General features: G+C 38.4%; 2 protein-coding genes across 2 annotated transcripts; both read right to left on the reverse strand.

Annotated features, from left to right (window-relative positions):
- Window positions 1–1,108: 1,108 nt before the first annotated feature.
- On the reverse strand, window positions 1,109–2,752 carry LOC140235509 (uncharacterized). Its single transcript, XM_072315531.1, has 4 exons — window positions 2,624–2,752; window positions 2,152–2,455; window positions 1,670–2,001; window positions 1,109–1,512 (listed from the first exon to the last, which is right to left on the reverse strand). The coding sequence occupies exons 1-4, from the start codon at window positions 2,744–2,746 to the stop codon at window positions 1,477–1,479; spliced, it is 795 nt and encodes a 264-aa protein (XP_072171632.1). The 5' UTR covers window positions 2,747–2,752; the 3' UTR covers window positions 1,109–1,476.
- Window positions 2,753–7,905: 5,153 nt separating this feature from the next.
- LOC140234714 (protein YIPF5-like) lies at window positions 7,906–17,959 on the reverse strand. Its single transcript, XM_072314747.1, has 7 exons — window positions 17,866–17,959; window positions 16,126–16,282; window positions 15,365–15,528; window positions 14,966–15,000; window positions 13,839–13,949; window positions 12,832–13,013; window positions 7,906–10,749 (listed from the first exon to the last, which is right to left on the reverse strand). The coding sequence occupies exons 2-7, from the start codon at window positions 16,248–16,250 to the stop codon at window positions 10,587–10,589; spliced, it is 780 nt and encodes a 259-aa protein (XP_072170848.1). The 5' UTR covers window positions 16,251–16,282; window positions 17,866–17,959; the 3' UTR covers window positions 7,906–10,586.
- Window positions 17,960–21,371: the final 3,412 nt, after the last annotated feature.

A 21,371-nucleotide genomic window follows, 5' to 3' on the forward strand; every position in this document is an offset into this window, starting at 1 on the left:
GAAATCTCACTTAATGATAAAGCTCACTAAACAAAGGTCAATCCCTTCAAGAAATACGTGCAAAAGTGTAAATCAGAGCTGTATCATGTGAAAGTGTTTAAACTTGTACCCTCCCGGAAAGCCGGTTTTATCACTTCTCCACTTAATTCCTCCAAATAAAACTGATATGGAATAATCTTCGAGTATAATTCTATATTAATAGATATATCAGATTAGTGGCCGGGCACGGCCAGTCGAGTAATTTTCATTTTCATTTCATCATTTTTTGCGCAATTTCTATTCGCGCATCCCCGTGTCTTTATCATTATATACCACCTATCTTTTATAAGTAGGGATGGCGAAAAGTAATTACCGTCACAAAGACATATTTTCGTTAGAAAGTGGCTGATGATTATGCAACGAGACATGAGTCAATTGTCTTCCTATCTGCGCGGCAGATCCAGTTTGCCACATGCTTCAAATACTTTCGAGTGGCGGCATCGAACGTGACTTCAAAGGAAATACGACAGTTGTGACTCCATTCTCTTGAACCTCCTTGGTCTAACAAGTTTGATAAGTATACGTCCTTGCTAACACTCACGAACAAAAACAAACAAAACAAAACAAAACTGTACATATTTTTGTTTCCATACTATTAAAGACAACAGATAGGCCTACATACGTAGAGGCACAGGCTGACTGTCTGTCTGTATGTTTTACACACACACACACACACACACACACACACACGCGTGCGAGGGCAGTAGTTACAATTGCAAGAGAACATTTCAAACGCAAAGTAAAGAACCGACAGCATATACTGTACCTCCTAATCCCACTGTATTTTTTCCGTCATGAGATACACCACAAATATTAGTATGTATGCGCGCTTTTCCATGTATGCTTCTCACACACACACACACACACACACACAAACACATCACACATCGCACATGAGCGAACAACAGACACTTATCACTACTCACGTCACCAATGTTGTTCATACAACCTATAGGAACACACAAGAGCTACGAAGATAAACAATGTGTAAAGTAGTAATTTTATAGTTTATTGCAACTCAGATATCTATTTACTTGAGCATCATCTGACCAAACAAGTTACTGCTGGTAGCTGATGATTACGTCATTTTATTCGTCGATTCAGAAATAGGTCTGGTGGTTCTCATTAATTGTCATTGCTCATATTTTTCAGGTTTGTTTTATTCACTCCAGTCTTCAATAGTTGTCTGCTTCGTTTCAAGTTGTCTTCTTTTTCGAGTTCTCTTTCTCGTCATTTTCATCCTTCTTCTCGCCTTCTGGTCCTCGACTCCTGGTGTCTCCTGGTGTTTGCACAACAACCACTTTCCGAGGAGACATCTTTTTTCCGACATTTTGTCACATTCCCGCTCAGATTCTTCATCTTCTCGCCTTCTCCGTCCTCTTTCCATCTTTGACACGGCCAAGGGTAACTGTCTCAGTCACGCTCAGTCATCCGCTTTCAAAAGAATGTCCGCCGAGTCGCCCATCGTTCCTCCTGTATGAGATAAGAGAAGATGAAGTGAACAATACTTAGTGATTACCATGCGTGTTCATACATTTATAGGGATGTCCCTGAATACTTCTCGATCAGAAAATGAATTTTATTCTTTCACAGGGAAAGTTTCATCATCATACATTAGATCTTGTCTCACCTGCTTATGTTTCTGGGCCTGTATCGGGTGTCTTGCGATGCGTGTCATCTCGTTGCCATGGTTATTCTGCATCTGGCTCCTTCCATTTCTAAGGACGAAGTCAGGGTTTTGGCAACTCGTACGGTTTCCATCAACCTCCTCTGGGTAGTGGAAAGAACGCCTGGGTTTATAGGAAGGTTCAGCTTTTGTCCTGTCGCGAGAAGGGTAGAGTGGTCCAACTGGTGGACGAACATCATCAACGGGGCTGACCACGGTACCCGGAATGTCTGGGATTGGGTTGGCCTGGTAAGTGGTGGTGACACCGGGTCCCGAGTGATCAAAAGTCAACACGTCTGCAAACAGCAAAAGAACAAAGGAATATACATATCAAATATTAAATGGCAATATGAAACTTGCTCATGGTCAATCATCGTATAGATTCAACTGCGAGAAGATATATCTTTAAGTTTAAGCTCCTGGAAAAGTGTCCATTCTGCATTTACCTGTTGCAACGTGGTTCAAGATTCGCTCGATTGCGTCATCTACATCTCCCTGGGAGTACGTCTTCTCCTCAACAGCAGTGGCACTACCATAAGAAGATCCTTTGACCCTCGTGGACTCCTCAATCCGTGCATCCACACTCGCAACCCACTCACAGATATGGGCAGCAGGCTTGGCGGAGCTGGCCAAGGGCGTGGGGATCGCGGTTGCTGGCATGCGCAAGGAGGATGCGCGTAATTCAGGTCTAGGAGATGGTGACGGCACAATGGATCTCGGTTCATCCTGGATGAGGTGAATCGGCCTCACCTAAGGAAAGAGAGATGTAGAAACCAATGTGAAATTTAACGCGATAAAAATTTCATTAATCTTGATCAAAATTGATTTGTCAACAAACATCCTGATTTGGCCACGAGCAAAATAAATATTACGTAAGAAGGTAGAGACAAATACTAGTAGAATGTTTCCTAAAATTACCAAATTTCGATTGGTGAATGGCAAACGCCCCGACCAAATACGCCGTCTACGTCGTTTTGGTTGTTTTCCATCTCGATGTCCAATTGATGGAAACAGGGCAGTCTTTGATAGTTGACAACCCATTTCTAACACTAGTGTTCGAAATGGAGAACTGTCGGTAGAATCAGTTTTACCACCAAAAGGCAATAAGCACGCTAGGAATCTTCCAGCATGAAAAGTCGCACGAAGAAAATCGATAGACTAATGTTTACATTGCAACAGCGCCTTATTTATAGTGTGAGGTGTGTACGCGCACTACGCGCTTTCTGTGACGAAACAATTGCTACCTAACAGGCTCGTTCCTAAATTTTCTCCGTAAAAAGTACTTAGATAATGTGAATTCTTTCAAAGACTCGCCTTCATTGTCCAATAACTTGTCCCACAGCACTTTTTTAAAAGTCAAAACTTAACTGGCAATCTTTTCTGTTTTAATGAGCAAAAGGAAAGGCAATTTTGACAGTGCTTCTTTTGGTATTATGACGTAGTGGGCACTTTGCGCAGTCTTTCCGCGTATCAGACACTACAACCCGCCTTGGTTGCTATTATGGGAGTCGTTGTCATGGTATGGCAAATATGACTTGTAGGCAACATCTGAAAAATTAAGATACAGTACACGGAGAATATCTCTTTGTTGATAATTTACACTTTCTATCTTTATTCACATGAAAAAAAAAAAAAAAAAACCACACACACACGCTAAAATCTCCAGCAATTGAAAGTATATACGACAGATTAATTTCACAAACATAATGATAAAAACATAGAAAACATAGAATGAAGATACACAACGAGTAGAAATACCTTTGCATTTGAATACAATATTTTCGCATATCACTGCATACTGATACATAATGTGGATGACACACTGAGAGTTTTGAATTATGCTTTAAGACTTTGTGGTTCTGATTTATAGCAGTCTTACCGACATGTGAAGCACATGTAAAGCACACACACACACACACACACACACGCAGAGAAAAGCTCTGCTTTTTGGAATATGAATTCAAATTAGATTGAATTAAAAGATTTGATACTTAACTCATATAGTTCGTTCAATTGTATTTGTATTACATACGTGTATATATGAAAAAGAAATTCAGAAATAAAATCAATCAATTAATCAAACTGCGCATACCACATCGCACAAGCAGATGAACACGATTTGTATAACAGTAGAAAAAATATACATTGGAATCCCTCTAATTCCATTCAAGTTCGATTCTAGTTTACTGCAACTCCCAGTTTCTGGGTTACCAGGTACGTCTGCATATGCCAATCAAGGCACCTTAGGAAGGCACGAAAATTCTCGCACGTTTGTCCAAACACCAATGCTATCAATCACTCTTTTGCCCTTCGTCTTTCCTCAGCCCACCTTGAGGTTTCTTCTGCATTTTCTTTCTTCCTCCAAAATGGTACGTAACTCTTCTTTCTCCTTAGTTTCTGTGTTTCACACTCTTTGTGAGTTTCCATTCTTCCTGCTCTTCGGCACTTTCATCGCCACCAGTAGGCCTATCCTCTGCTTCCCGGTAAATTTCCGGCATGCTGCTGTCACTGTCTCCTCGACGCGAAATCCTCTGCTTCACTCTCTCCGTCCACTTTCCATCTCAGGAACGGCCAAGGGTGACACTCAATCATTCAGCTTGTCTCGAAAGAATTTTCGCCAGGTCGCCCATCGTTCCTCCTGTACATTGCTAGGAGATCAGACGAAGATTTCAGTCACGACGCTTGTCTATATAAAGGAGTGTCTTCAAAGACTTCGGAATAGTGATTTGCTTCATTCAAATAAGAATGTCTTGTGCAATGTTGTTTTTATACCTTGTATTCCTGAGTCTGCTTTATGATTGGTGGTCTTGAGATGCATTTCATCTCGTTGCCATAGTTATTCTGCGTCTGGCTGCTAGTCAGGGCTTTGGCAACTCTATCGGGCAGAGTAGAAGGCTAGAGTGTTCACAGGTGGATCTACATAATCACAGGGTTGACAACAGTACCCGGAATGTATGAGATGGGGTTGGCTTGGTGAAGTCAATGTGGTGACACCGGGTCCCGAATAGTTAAATGCCGATAGCACTGCTCCATTAGAATATACAAATAGAATACCAAAGTGGAGATTTTTGGGAGTAAACATTATAAATAATCCCTGTCTTATTTTCAAGTTTGAAAAGAACATCAGACACTCAAAATAGCATCTTTCTCTCAATTTAGACCTGCACGTGAATGCAATTCATTGTATTCAACTGGGAGAAAACACTGAATTCTTTGAAGTTTAAACTCCTGTGAAATTGCCCACACTTACCTGTTGCAACGTGGTTACATCAGCTCATTGGCATTAGCTCAAGGATTATATCAAAGTAAACTTTTTCCTGAAATTTAGTGTCACAATTTGTGAATGAAAAAAAGCATCCTATTCCTTTCTATAGAATGTTATACTTTTTGCTGTTGATAGGAAATGTATCGGAAATGCATTTTATCGTATATACTGCGTGCGGTTGACGAAGAAAAGAATTAGGAAATAGAATATCCACTGCCGACTAGAATGACACCTTAAAGGGACTGTACAGTACTGGTTGAGGTGGGGATTCATGTTTTGAACATTCCTAACTGAGATAATGAAAAGCCTCTTATGAAATATGAAAGAGCATGTAATTTCAAGAAGGATTCAACGTTTATTTGATGAAAATTGGTTTTCAAATGGCTGAGATATCCAAAAAAGTGATATTAATAAAAGGCGACATGCCACATAAACTTATTAGGATCTCTTTGTTTCACCTTATTTTTGGATATCTCAGCCATTTCAAAACCGATTTTCATCGAATAAACTTTTGATATCCCTTAGAGCTGCATGCTCTTTGACATCTCATAGAGTGGTTTCTGAATATCTCGCAAAACGTTAAAAGCTAAATCCTCACCTCGACCAGAACTGTACACACCATTTAAACACTGACTAGAGAGAGAGAGGGAGAGAGAGAGAGAGGGAGGGAGAGAGATGGTGAGGGTGGGGAGAAGACAGAAACTAGCAACAGACTTTCTCCACTAAGCAATCATTTTGTGTAGGTTTTGCCATGTTATCTTTCTCGGTCTCAAAGTTCGTGAAATCAACTTATAGTGAACTTCCGTGACTCTTCTCGCACTGCCTTTCTCTCGTCAATGCATATTCATGAGCATATACAACAAATACTTTGTGAATGTCTATACCCCCAGGAGGGCCAGCATGGTTGTGAGAGCCGGATGGAAGAGGAATACATTTCCCATGAAATTTGCATACTGCGCTCATGATTATCATCAACCCTCTGTCTCCGAGATGTGGCAGTTCGTAAAGGAACTACAATACAGCATGTCAGGTAACTATGTATGCAATGACGTATATTTCGGTCATAACATTAAAAAATTAACATATAGGTGTGGTCAATTTAAAATAAAAATAAAGAAATAAGGAAATAAAGAAATTAAATCACATTCGAGTTAAGCTATACTTTCTATGAAAATATTTTAGCCAGTGAAGGATAAAGATTTTTTTTTTTTTTTTTTTTTTTTTAAGGCAGCCCGAATAGTTTTCGAATGTCTTATCTACCTCGACGTGTTGTCCGCAAGACACATCACTCGTACGTTTCGCGGTTGGCAATCTCGTAGATCACACAGGTGAACAAACGAGAAGCCACTTGTAAAGCAAATGGTATGCGATTTCCAATCAATCGTGGAAGTCAACAGATCGACAAAAGACAAACATCCGAACGGAGTTTCTTGTACACTGTAGTTTCCTGCAAGACAGTGTCGATGTGTTCACATATGCGACTGACATAGGAGAACAAAACACAAAAACAAAAACAAAAACAAAAAGAAATATGATTTATTTTCTTCTAACGCTTATTTTGTTTTGTGGAGTGTGAAAATGCAGCAAAATGTTTAAGAGCACTTGACGTCATATACTTCAACTCTTCCTTCAAAATAGTGAAAGTCCTCAAAGCGCCCATCTGTGTCATCTTGAGGTGTCTCGAACCGAGTGCTGATAAATCAACTCATCGAAAGCAAATCAACGAAATCAAGTTTTAACGATCTGTCAAAAGCTCCCATGAAAAAAAAAAAGAAAAAGAAAAGGAAGTACTATGGGGATATCATTAGAATGGCACGTTACTAATTTTCTCCTCACCTCCCTGATCACCCTCATCCTAATTCTAATACTCACATCAAACTAAATTTATAACCCTGTCACAACCCTAATCCTGACTCCTTGCAGAAAATAAGACCGGATCAATAAAATCTTCGCAAGAGCAAATGCCGTGTCACCTCCGGAGCCAGTCCCTGCATGCGTTTCTGTCCCTCCCTTTTCTGCCGAACGAGTCGGACTCATTCTAGTTAATAATATTCCACCCCCCCCCCCCCCCACACACACACACACAACACCAAGCAAGAAAACGCAGGAAGCTTTGGAGACTTCATTGAAACTTGCAAAATAGAATTAACATACGAGCCACTTCACTGCATTTACACTAATAATACGTAAACGAAACTGTATTGGCTGTTTCTCTCATACCACTTTCACACATTTATTCTTAAAGGAGTTTGCGAAGATCTCAAGTTGTTATCATAGCAGTTACCATGGCAATGTCTCCAATGCTCAAATCTTGTTGGTTGACACTGCGAATATTGCAATTTGTATTTGCTATAAATACACCCTTATGAAACTAACGATCCTGCAGTTGATAGGGAAAAAAAAAAATAAATAACGCGAGATCCTGACACTACGTAGTACTAGTAACTTGGTGTGCTGCCACCACTCGGCTGGCTATTGCCAGCTGGATGCGGCATTTTAGGCACCGCTTGCTCGAGTTTTTGAATCTGCAATACAATTACAATGTACAACACAAACCAAGCACTGTTAGAGTGGAAATTTTCACGTAATTTTTTCGCACCTAGCTGGGTAAAACGAATATGCATGCGTTAGTTCAGCTGCATTGAAGATATAGAATATTTCAAATCATGCACAAGAATATTCGTGAATGTTTATTTTTCAAGCTACACATTTCATGCTGTGCGAAATGCGCGAAAATTTCCACTTTTACAATAAAGGTGAAACCTGGAAACATGATCTCTCTCGATCTCTCTCTCTTTTTATATACATATGTGTGTGTGTGTGTGTGTGTGTATGTGTGTGTGTGATGTGTGTATGTGTTTGTGAATATTCATTCATATGTTAAACTACCAATCAGTAAACTAATATACTAATATTCCTATTGATCTTTCTTTTTTACAGTTCATCATTTATTCAAGCATAATGGATGTTCAGTACTTATACAATACATGTACATTATATTTCTTACATTTGTATGGCCCGGAGGACAGAGAACTGTACATGTTTTCTCATTCAGTTGAAACAGATGGGATAACGCCAAGTCTTGCAATTTCATCAAAAGAAATATCTACTTGTTTTGAAATGACAAAAACATAATGGCAAATTTCTTTTTTGGCCACAACCATTTCGCAAATGAGATCAAGTCAGCCTATCTAGACAGTACACAGCATGAGCTGGCTTTTACAGTTGTACTGATACATTGGGATGCATCCCACAAACACGCTTCATGGCAACTACTGTTATTTACTTTGCCATCATTAGAATGTCCATCAGCATGTTACACAAGAAGAAATATCGTCGATTCACTTTAGTAAATGTAGACATCTTTGAATAAGGATTGTTCCATACTCGGAAAAGAATATTTAGTTCCACTCTATATATGATGACAAATAAAGAAACTGTAGAGCAACAGATTGACAAATTGCCCTACATCAATGTAGATAAGCACTAAATTAATAAGTGCTCAGCAGTAGCCAAGATAAAAAATCATGGGCATACATACTCGTGCAAGATTTGAACCAACGACTCCCTGATCACTGGACAGGTGTCTTGTCCACTGTAGAACACCAAGCTTCCACCTGACAGCCAGTGCTGGTTCTAATCCTTAGAGCATACAGTGGGTACTGCGTACTCATTTTTTCCTTAATTCTTATCAAAAGAAACTGTAATGTTATCTTGTACAGAACTGCAGCATATCCACTATGTGCATTATGCAGGAATCCTGGTTGCTAACATGTGACAAACTGGCAAACACAATCATATTTCTACAATATCACACAAAAGAAGCCTTATTCACAATTTGGCATGGAACCTTCCAAGAGTGATAAAAGTATATGATCAAGGATGTATTCACAAGAAATTAAAACCAAATATATCTGTCTACACTAATACTTTGGAGTTGACAAAGAAATAGTTTTGATAGTTTTAACTTTTTTTCTTTGATAAACTCAAACACAGCTCTTTATGAAAATACAGAAATGCAAACAAGATAGAATTTCACAAACATCCGAGGACATCTATGTCATATCCTCAAATTACATCATAACCTGATATGATTCCTCGATCAAAAGTGTAAGTGTTTGCCCTTGTTAGTATCATCTGGAAGTCCTCAGTTGTTTGTACATATCTGGAAATTGTATGGCAGCTATATCTGTATGAACATGTACACACAACTCCATTGCCAACTTAAAAGGGGGGAAAAGAGATAAAAAAGCTTGACAGACTTTGCATAAAGTTCCTCATTTTGTCAAGAATCAATAAGTCAGAGTTAATCCATGCAGACTGATTACAGAGTACATGTACAATTGTAGGAACATTAGAATGTAAATTCTGAAACTGATAAAATTTCCTATTCTACAGATCGTGACCACGTCACTTGAAATCAGCTTAGGTTTAAGAAATAACTACACATGCACAAACAAAGAGTTCCTAATGTAGGGCCACATGTGACACTTTTGATGACTTGGTCTAGTAAAATTGATGAGCATTTTTTTTTTCTTCCTTTAGAGGTGCTAAGACTACAGGGAACTATCAAGGAGCACAAGATTTTCATCTCAATCTCTCTTTGTGTCTCTCAACATACTCAGATGTTAAATACAGCCAAGGTCATCAATCATATCAATTTTTGGTTAGATCTAAGCCCTGCAATTGTTCAGATGATCTCCTCACTCTTTCACTTAAATGTGACCGAGAAGTGAGTCCTCTATTGTGGAATTAAGCTACTCCTACAGTCCAACTGTACAATCAACCTCACCTAAGTCAACCTCGCACAAGTCAAAAAATTGGCAAAGTTAAAGAAAAATTCTAGCCGGATGGATAGAAATGCATTAATTTCATCATGTAAGTTGAATTTCATATAAATCAAAAGTATTTTCTCTAGTCCAGTTGGATTTGACTTTGGCGAGGTTGACTGCATATGACTTGCACTGAGCTCACTGTAGTCTTATGTACCTGGTTATTCAATATATCACCCTGCGAGGATCAAGCTTCCCAGTCCGTTTGCTTGACTTCAATTTTCAATGTCTTCTAACGTGCTGTGATACTGGTTCCAACCAGTCTTGAGTCCTAGGCGCACTCCTCATTCCTAAATCCAGTGGGTTAATCACATTTAGATAATAATGTGATGTCAGTCCTCGTGTTAATGTTATTTGGTTACTATTCCTTCTTCTGTATCAATTGTTAGTCACGTCCACGCGCTTCTTTCCATCTCTGGTTCTTCTTCAGAGCACCCACTGCTGACAAGATATACATGTACTGTTATACAGTACACGCGGTGTAGCTCATGGTCTTTTTTTTTTTTACTTACTGCAAATTTTGCGAGTCTACCGATACTGTAGTCACAAAATTAACAACTCATAAAAACATTGTCTCCCATTGTCACATACGTGTTGCACATTTGTCTCCGCAGTGGGCAAATGCCTAGCATTTCATTTGACAAATGATAATGCTTCTTTCTCAGTCTGTCAATGAGATGCTCGGTCACGAATTCAACCACTCTCACAGGTCCTGATTCATGAAGAATATCACATATGGAGTGAAAAGAATCCCACTATGCAGTGCTGAAGGTGAGATGGCTGCCTAGAAGACGGAGAGGAGAGCAAAGACGCCATAGAGGAGAGCACAGGGGTAGGCCACAAGGAGCTGCTGGGAGTCCATGGCTAATGCCGTCACAAAGAGGTTGGATGCCGAGAAACTACACCAACCTATGGCCAGGAGCGACGCTATCGTTCCAAATATACCCCTGCGTAGAGAAGAGAGATTAAGAGTGAGCGACTGTATTTGGCGTACATTCCAGAATGTAAACATTTCCGTTGTGAAATCAAGGAAGAGCATCTTGTATTCTTTGCATTAATGCATTACAGTGCTACAAGGAATGATGACTTGAAAGGGTGCACAGGTTGTTGGAGGCACCCCTAGATCTGACATGACTTAGCTTGAAACTGTTATCACAAACATACTTAAAGCAGGGCTCCACACTAACTTTTATTTTTGGTGGCCCAAAGGCAAACATCCGACCTTTTTTGGTGGCCCGATCAGGCCACCAAATTCTTCATTTCTGAAATTTTGGCGGCCCGACGTGCGTTTTTGGTGGCACCGGGCCACCGGGCCACCATTAGTGTTGAGCCCTGCTTAAAGCACTTTAGGTCTATCATTTCTGGCTGATTCTTTTCTTTTCTTTTTTTCAAGATTCTCTTATCTGGGGTTCTGGACCCCTGGTGCACCCAAGTGTGCCCAACTGCACAAATTGAGATCCTATCACCCTCAGGATGCTACCTGCCAAGTTTGGTGAAATTCCTTCATCTGGTTTTCAAAAAGAAACTGAATATGTAAAAAGTCTATGCGTGACACAAGATGAATGATCTCAACAGCTCACTTGAGCCTTTGGCTAAGGGGAGCTAAAAATTAGGAGTAGTCCAAGGTGAATTTACATCATCACCTCATCTAATTTGCATTTGTTATTACCATCAAGATCATTGCTTGACAAAAGTATGAAACTCGCTAACAATTCCATTACTCTCTTATCTCGTGTCTGATCTACAGAAACTTTTATCAATCCCATTTGTTTGATTTTATTCTACCCTCTCAAAGACAATGCCAACATGCAGTTGCTCTTCACTTTAAGTAACTGATCTTTCAAGAGTTGCCAAATCAAATGTTTGGATAGACATACAGATGGAAGATAAACACACAACAACATGCAAAAGTTGTTGCTCATTGAAGTTGTAAAGGAAGAAGTACGTGAATTGTAGTTAACTAGAAATGTCGCTATGGCGACTGGTATGCCTCCGCCATAATGCATGGTTCTCTGAATAGGTCTATAGCACAATGTCTTGACAATGTGTGATGAGAGTTTCACATAACTGGCAAAATATTAAAATGGCAGGTTTGTCAAAAATGCATAGAGTGTTCACTTTCCTTGAACTAGGTTTATTTGGATGAATGGCTATACTGTCTAAGAGTGCAGGTATTTGGGGATTCAAGGATTTGTACCCAACTTTTGACCCTTTTGTAATTCAAAGAAGAAGTGAAATTTAGCACTTTCACTTGACCTTTGACCTTTTTGAACTTTGACCTTTTGGCAAGAAACTTCCAAGAGAATCTGTATTGGGTAATACATGTACATGCATACACTTAAGTTTCCAAAAAAAAATCTTGCAGGCATTGCATAGCTAAGAAAGAAATTATGACATTTTGATGAGTTGACCTCGACCTTTGACCCCTGCCCCCTAAATTCCCTACATGATCACTGCCAGTCAGTACAAGCATATATACTAAGTTCCATGAAGATACCTTGAAATATTTGAGATATGGAGAAAAAAAAAGGAAATTTTAACATTTTCACTTGACCTTTGACCCTCGACCTCTGACCTCATGACCCAAAGCTCTCTCTGGGGAATCTTTATTTGGTAGTTCATGTATACACCAAGTTTCAAGAAAATACTTCCAGACATTGCATAGATATAGGGGAAATAGTGAAATTTTGAGCATTTGACCTTGACCTTTGACCTCGAGCATGTGCGCTGAAAAGTTGATAGGCACAACTTCGCCCACTCATATATATACATGCCAAGTTTCATTAGGATACCTCAAACAGTTTTTTAGATACGCTGTCCACAAAATTGATTACGGACGGAAGGACTGACGGACGGACAGCCCGAAAACATAATGCCTCCGGCGACACTTCGTGGTGGAGGCATAAAAACTTTTCTACTTTCATTAGCATTTACATGCAATGTCCTGTTCCGTGGAGAGGGCAAAAAATATCCTACTGACAGCACCCAGCCAAGAGTGTGAAGAGGAGAGTGAAGATGAGACTACTCACTGTAGGTTGATGACGATGGCAAGGAAGTTGAGGCAGACCATGGGCAAGAGGCAGTATCCCAGGACGCTGATGATGCAGCTGACACTGACTCCCGTCAGACTCATGAGGTTGAGCAGCATCCATATTCCCAGGCAGCCGATCCCTCCTATGCCATAGATGTAGCCAAACTGGACCTTTCCTGCCTGGTGAGGTGTAGAAAATACAATTCAGACAATAACAACAAAATACAACAACCTAACTACATTTACATCATCTTGCCTCACAGAAGGAGATGCAGCTAAAGTAAACTGGACATATCTTATCTGGTGAGGTGAATCAAATACAGTTCAGACAAATGAAAGAAAAACACACACACACACACACACTACTATGCCTATATCAACATTCCTAACAGAAGGAAAACTTGATTTTTTGTTTGTATTGTGTTTGATTTCCACATTGCTGACCTATGCAAAGTTTACTGCAATTAATTAATTTTCTGAAAATAGAGATTTATCTTTTACTTAAGGGGAAATCCAGTCCAAAAATAAGTTAGACTGATAAAAAAAGAGTAAAATCTTACGAGTTCAACGGTAACAATTTGACTGAAATCGGATGAAAAATAAGGAAGTTATGGAAATTTGAAGTCTTGCTAATTTCTGCAAAACAGTTCTTGTACAGTGGATATGAATATGCAAATGAGTTAGCTGACCATGTCATAACCTCAAAATTTTCCACTGATCATGTAAAAAAAAATGAAGAAAATTCAATGTTTCTGGCATTGAAGTCTAAAACATGACGTTTATTCCTGGTTGAATGACTTCAGAATAGTGATCAGTTAGATATATCAGGATTTGATATCAGGATTGGTGGGGTCCATACATTTATTGTAATTGCCACAATTAAAAAAATATCTAGATAATAACTGATGTCAACAGGATTGCACCTGTGCATCTATATATTCTGTTAATCATTAGTGAATAAATTACTTCAAAATTATTTTGAAAAATACTGTAGATGCATCACACCAGTAGCAATGTCCCTCCAAAGCCTAGCGCAAAGACTAGCGGCCCTGCCAGATCACAATCATTGATTGCTGCTGGGTCTGTCGCCCTCATGGGGTTGAGAACAGACAGTGTCTGTGGATACAAAATCATGACGATGACAATGACATTTAATAATAATAATGATAGCTATAGTAGAAATAGTAATACTACTTATATTCACTTTTCATGAGAAGGAGAGGGAGATGATGAACAGAAGGAGGAGGAGAAATAGGAGAACAGGGAGACAAAGAAGAAGAAAAAGAAGAAGAAGAAGAAGAAGATGAGCCTTAGGTCACTCTATTACATCAAGGTGATTTGGAGTGTACTGCACATGCCCCGACTTTCAACAGACAGGCCATCATAAACTTGACTAAAACATACAAACAATAACTTAGGTGACACTAAATCAGATTCACATTTCTGAAGTTCATTACATGAATGGTGAAGTTTCAGAACAGGATCAAAAGCATTGGCTTCCCTAACTTCAATCAGATGCTGCCTTTGATAACAGCACTTGAACTTCTATGAAACACTGTGTTAAATGTTACAATGCTGATGAACACAATTGTTACTTTGTAGAGGGTGAAGTTTTAAAACTTTGACTCAACTTAGGAGTCTACAATTGATATCTAGTCAAAGATTTAAGTCAATGATTGCCCTCCAATTCCATCTCAGTGCACAAAAACAAATGGATAAAGAGTAGACACAGATCACATACACACAGACTACACAACTCAGCAATTCTTTAGCACTATCATGACAACTTCCTTGTAAATTCCAGGGTAAGTTCATAAATTTTACGCAAATATCATGAGACACTTAAGATTAAAGCAAGCAAGATATTGTCTTTTCTCTAGCTATTGTTCTTATTCAAACAATACATTGCAGACAGCTCCAGTGCCGACTTTAAATTAAAATGACTCTCACTTTGCATTGAGCCATTGAACAATCATGCTCCACTGGGACACACACACACACACACACACACACAAAATTAAGAATTAAAAAATGAGTAATTAATTCACTGCATGGTTACTGCATACTCTCCAAGAAGAAGAAAAATCACATGAAAAGTGATGTGAAGCCACTGAATTATTGCGTACACTCACCTTCTGATAGATGTGTTCAAAATTGATCCCAAGTTCTGTTTGTGACAGGCAATGAAGAAAAGGAGAGATGCAGGGGAGTATGTACAAAATGATGCCAGGCATTTAAAAACTATTACCATTGCATGCAAAATATTACAAAGTTTACACATGTGCACACAAATGATTTCCAGTGAAGCAGGTTTGCTAAGATAAATTCATCAATAAATGTACTGTCTGTATCAACATCTAACACTGCATATGAAACATAGCATGCTGTGGGCTAGTTACAATTATGATAAAATCCTTTTAGTCAGATGTCAAATACAAGGTATGCTTTCTATTACTTCTCTTAACACTATGACCCTGGGCTGCATTAGAGCAGCCTAGTATTTCAAAATGAAATCCAGATTTTCTTGATACCTTCAAGAAGGGGAGGTTCATCATCAAAGCTGTCCGAATAGCCACCCGATGGTGGGATGGGCTCAGGGGTCATGATTTGACCTGTGTAGGGCACTTGAGGTGACATCATCTGTGGCTGGCCCCCATAACCCTGCTGGGAGTAGTCATATCCACCACCGTAGGCACTGTATGGAAAACAGGATTATAGAACTTCTACCTGACTGAACATCACTAAATCACTACAGACATAGACATGTGAGCACTGTGAGGAGAGAACACTCACCTTGCAGTTTGTATGACAATTTTAATATGTTATTCTCTTTATAGTATAATTACCTCAAACACATACTGAGAGACATTGGGAGTAAATCATGATTCCTGTGACTTGAGTCTAAATGTGGTATCTTTATTTCCAGTATACTGTTTCACAGCAATAACTTCCTTATGTCATCTTCGCATAATTGTAGCTTTTGGAGACACAACTATATACAACTCTGCATATATTTGCAATCATTGTATCCTTCTTGAATGGCATGTACAATGTATACATTCATGTTTATGACTTGCAATATAAAACTATTAACAACCCCTTCACTTTTGTGGCTTAATAATTACACAAGATTCACTATATCTCTTGTATGTATGACAATCTTAAGGGAAACACTTTCAAAGGCAACAGCATGATGCTTATTGTACCATGGTTGAAAAATGTATGTTACCTTAGATAGAATGCACAGTGCCAAGTATTAAGGCAATCAAGTAGTAGTGCTACTAAGACTTACCTCTGTCCATATGGCTGCGACTGACCACCACCCATATCATAGCCTTGCTGTTGGTCATAGTCTGTCTGGAAGAAACCCTGTTGGTCCATCGTTGGATTAAAACTCTGGTCACCGTATCCAGCCATATGCTGCAAAAGGCTTCACTTCATTCACTGACCTTTTGAATAGACGTCACAAATTTCAGCGTGTTAGAATTTGTGTAAACTGCACTGGAGTTACGACAGTATCCAAGGGTACAGAATTATGTAGTGCCATCTCATGTCCATGATCATAGTACAGCTATGCAATGCTGACGTGGTGACTATTTTCTCATCATCAGCAAGCGGTGATAACTATCCCAATACCGATTTTCCTTCCATGTCAGCTTGTGAAAGAAACTGACACTGTCTTGGATAATAAACAAAATTTAAATTCCAACCTAATTCAAAGCCAACATGATAAAATCAGTACTTGCAATAACATGTACAATAATATTAAACAGTGGAGATTACAACAGAGCATGTAAATGAGAAAAAAAGTTATTACTTGCATGCATTATTTATTGCATTTACTACAATGTACAATCACAAACACAAAAACATTTTTTTTTTGTGTGTGTGTGCATAATATATGTATGTACTAAAAAAAAAATACACATTTCTTGGTAACCCAGCTAGAGTACAGCGCTGCAAAAAAAAAAAATGCAAAAAAATGGCGAATTTTCATTTGGTACCCAAGGGCACCACACATCACTTGTGGAGTTTATAAAAATGGCCAAGCAATCGAACTCAACTTTTAGTTTAACTATACACAGCCCAGTCGCTGTACATGGTACGTCGCGACAGGGCTGTACGCGCGCGACCACCAACCACTAGGAGAGCGACGTAATCGTATTATGATAGCTTTGAATTTTGATACTTAACATCATTTTTGTCACCTCAAACTCAACGAGTATACTTTTCAATATTTACTCTACATCTGATGCTATCAGTATTCAAATGTACGCAATGAAACTTACCGAAATTGATCATCATATCCAGCATGTCCACACGGTACACAATCTTTCACGCCAGGCCTAACTATACACAGCCCAGTCGCTGTACATGGTACGTCGCGACGTACCGACGGTCAGGAATTGCGCCAGAAAGTGTCATTTATTTGTTCCACGGACTAATCGCAAGTGGTCTCCATGGACCCAGTGTGGCGAACTATTCTTCTGTAATAGAAACATGCATTTAACGTGAGTAAAGTATTCTGTTTAAAGGAGAAAAGTATACATTTTCCCAAGTTTTGTAGTGCTAGTTGTGTTGAGGTTCCTCACTTTGAGGCTGCATGCCGCGCTCGTCAGACGCTGTTTTCGCATAGCGTAACAGCGTCTGGTCGGGCTACTTTTAGTTTTACTTGATCTTGACATCTTCTCGGTCTTATCACAGTCAACAGTCAGTCTAGTCAGTCAATAGTAAAGTACAAAAATTAGCAAAATTCTTATTTCATGTCAATCTTAAAATCCAAAATAGGTCTAGAGACATCTGGGTTGCACAACACATTGATTAGAGAGATTTATCTCCTGCACCTGTCAACGTTCAGTTTTACAAACGTGCATTAGAACGTATGGGACTGATATTTACCAACTGTACACTAACTAGCCATCAGCACAGATGCACAGACGTGACAGATGATTGTGAAGGGCAATAAGATATTTCAGAGGAATATATTTCTTCAGCTTTGTTTCTAAATCACACACTTCTAAAAGTAACTCACCAAATTCTTAATCTCCGCTCAGTAGCAGCTGAATATTATCGTATCTGCATTGGTTCCTCTCATCACCACCATCACCATTAACCTCAATGCCTACGTGTCGAATACGCGTACGTAATGCATGCGCATACATTACATGCGTGTTGTATCCACCTCCCTGGTGGTGTCATCCAGTGAGATTCAGTTTGAAAGTATGTAATCAGTTTAGTGTGCGCCTGTTGCCAATCTAAAAAGGCCAAAGTACTTTTTTTTTTTTTTCTTTCAAGGGGTAAAGTGTAAGGAAACTTCCCACTTTCGTGTTTGGAGAAGATAAACTTATGTATGTATGTATGTATGTATGTAGGTTATGTATAAACATTTTCTTGAATAAAGAAATGACTCAATCAAAAAAAAAAAAAAGTGTTTGTCTTTGTGTTCAGAATGCATGTGCGAGACTTGTGTCCAGTTCGTCAAAATTTTCACATATTACACCTGTTTTAATGAAATTACATTGGTTGCCAGTAAGGCAGAGAATTGTATTTAAAATTTTGTTACTTGTTTATAAAGTACTGCATGGTCAAGCACCTGGTTATTTATCAGAATTGATATCAATGAAATCACATTCATATTCTCATAATTTACGAAGTACACGGGATAAGTATAATTGCTTCTAAAGCAACCTCACTTAAAACGAAAGTAACTTTGGGGGATTGTGCCTTCAGCTGTGCTGCTCCAAAACTTTGGAATAAATTACCTGAGAAAATGAGGAAGGCCTCATCACTTGCTGTCTTCAAATCTTTATTGAAGACTTACCTTTTTTTCAGAAGCCTTTGATTAATTTGTTATCTATTTTTCGTGTGTCTAATCAGTAACAATATCAGGAGCTCTGTTACATCACAGCGCAGTAGAGTATAAAATTTTACATAGTAGCTGTGCTATACAAATTTGTCTAATTATTATTATTATTATTATTATTATTATTATTATTATTATTATTATTATTATTATTATTATTATTATTATTATTATTATTACCATTATCAATATTTGGGGATAACGTTTGATTATAACATCGTATTTAAAAAGGCCTTCCGACCAATTAATATTACCGGTTTTATTGTATGGGTGTGAAGTATGGGGATTCAAAAAGCTAGATCTCAAATTGAGTCTTTTTATTTGAACTTTTGTAATATATATATATATATGATACAAATTGGGAGTTCACTGCATAAGAGCACTCCAAATCGTATGGTTTATGCCCGGATTTATGGGGAACTAGGAGTTTATTATTAGAATATGTCATTGCAAATGTATGTTGGTACAGACTCGTCCATGGGAAAGAGGGTAAATTATCCCACTTATTGTATTCTTTTAACTATTCATTATTTGTTGACATACAATCATAGCATGCCGTGGATTCAAATGATTAGAGGACTTTTTGATAGTTTAGGTTTCATTGATATTTGGGAAAATCAAGCACGGCACAGGACCACTATGAAAATATCAACATTTAAATGAACCAGTGTGACTCAGAGGTTATTGGATGTGTATATATATATATATATATATATATATATATATATATATATATATATATATATAAAGACGATGAAGACAAACAAGTTGACATAATGCATTAGAATCCAACTTCATTTATTTGTAAACCAAATTTTCGACCCTTGCACGGATCTTCCTCAGGGTAACAGTGACCCTGAGGAAGATCCGTGCAAGGGTCGAAAATTTGGTTTACAAATGAATGAAGTTGGATTCTAATGCATTATGTCAACTTGTTTGTCTTCATCGTCTTCATGCTCTTATTCCAACACGCGGATAATAATACCATTATTTATATATATATATATATATATATATATATATATATACATACATACATACATACATACATACGTACACTGGGGCGGATCCAGGAATTCTCTAAAGGGGGCGCAACTAATATTTCTGGTGCCACTTCCGGGTTTCATTTCATTTTTTTAATTTCTTTCATTTTTAACGAAAAGGGGAGGGGCGTGCACCGGTTGCGCCCCCCTCTGGATCCGCCACTGCATCCATATGTAAACTTTTTATGCCTTGTAGGCCTATGTTAATGATGACTTTTCCTCATCTTGGCTGAAACATGTACGATCCATATCATATAAAGATCACAGTGATAGCCTTTCTTTCATTTGGATAAATCAAAAGTTAATCTTAATAATCTCAATCTCGGGATTTGAAAATAGAATTCTCCTGAGACCCAAAGATCAATTTTGCAAAAAGTATAATCCTCAGATCGGGGTGCCTATCCAAAATTTCAGCTCATGCTGGAACTGTCAAATCTTTACCTAGTTAATCATAAATTGGAAAATTGATACTCAGCGGTGCCCCCCCCCCTCCACTCTTTATCATTGACTGTTATTAAGATTGTTGTACTAATTACCGCTATTTAAAAGATATCACTCTTATCATTGCTTTTATTGTTGTTATAACAATGTTGACCATTCTCAATGTAATAGGCCTACCAAGCGCGCCGGAACACTTCTGTTTTTTTTTTTTTTTTTTTGTGTGTGTGTTTTTTTTTTTGTGTTTTTTTTTTTTGGGGGGGGGGGCAAAATCTCAACGGGGAGGGTGTGAGAGGGGGATTTTATAGAGCATTTTAAATTAATTTTCTGAGAAATTAAACATAGTAAAAAAAATCACTGCGAAGGACTATGATTATAACTTACGAAAACTTTTCATTTTACTATAAGTACGGGCAGAACGAGCGAGCCACTTTCACTTTGCAATTTATCTGAAATGTACTCATTAAAAGCTTAAACGTGATCGCATCGTTCGAACAATAAAAAATATTCTTATACTGCTAGAAAGCAAAGAAAAAAATGAAAAATGTAAGGTTTACTAAAGGTATGTTTCAGCGGGCACACTCGAGGACACGAGGCTACCATCTATACACTAAATTTACTCATACGTTACTGTAGTGTATAGATACAATAATGTATGTTGTTAGTGTATTATGATTTTCGCCCCGTTAGGGGCAACAATTTTTGCATTTTCAGTTATGAAATTACAATATTTAGACAAGAAATATGCCTTTATTGTTCATTTTGGTCTTTAAATCAGTGATTATTTGTTACAGGGGGCACCTGGGGGGGGGGGAGAGGGGGCAAAAACTCCTTCTGCCCCCCCCCCCCAACATTTTGTTTGGGGGGGGGGCAAGTGTCACCCTTGACCCTTATTATAATAATAATAATAATAATGATAATAATAATAACTGCATGCTAACCAAAACAGGCCTACTATTACTGTATTGGCAAATCAATATCCATAAGCAACAGAGATGGTGCTTGGCCTTGGCCGGGTTCCTTTTTATCTTTTTGCAGGTAGAAAGTTGTGTCCTTGTTCATCCCTTTTGGGGTTTTTGGAAGGATCGTTAATAAAACTGAAACTGGAAGAACTGTAGTACGTGTGCTCCTTCCAACTGACTATGTCCTCGCTAGAGGACTAGCTCAGGGGCGAATCCAGGAATTCCGTAAAGT

Source organism: Diadema setosum, chromosome 11, assembly GCF_964275005.1.
Source record: "Diadema setosum chromosome 11, eeDiaSeto1, whole genome shotgun sequence".
NCBI lineage: Eukaryota > Metazoa > Echinodermata > Echinoidea > Diadematoida > Diadematidae > Diadema > Diadema setosum.

What these genes read in the sequence shown, in the direction of transcription:
- LOC140235509 (XM_072315531.1), bottom strand. Translation starts at nt 2,746, where the DNA reads ATGGGTTGTCAACTATCAAAGACTGCCCTGTTTCCATCAATTGGACAT. An exon ending in CATTCACCAATCGAAATTTG is followed by an intron (nt 2,456 to 2,623) that starts GTAATTTTAGGA and finishes CTCTTTCCTTAG; the next exon opens with GTGAGGCCGATTCACCTCAT. An exon ending in CTTGAACCACGTTGCAACAG is followed by an intron (nt 2,002 to 2,151) that starts GTAAATGCAGAA and finishes TGCTGTTTGCAG; the next exon opens with ACGTGTTGACTTTTGATCAC.
- LOC140234714 (XM_072314747.1), bottom strand. Translation starts at nt 16,250, where the DNA reads ATGGCTGGATACGGTGACCAGAGTTTTAATCCAACGATGGACCAACAG. An exon ending in TCGCAGCCATATGGACAGAG is followed by an intron (nt 15,529 to 16,125) that starts GTAAGTCTTAGT and finishes TTTTCCATACAG; the next exon opens with TGCCTACGGTGGTGGATATG. An exon ending in TGAACCTCCCCTTCTTGAAG is followed by an intron (nt 15,001 to 15,364) that starts GTATCAAGAAAA and finishes TGTCACAAACAG; the next exon opens with AACTTGGGATCAATTTTGAA.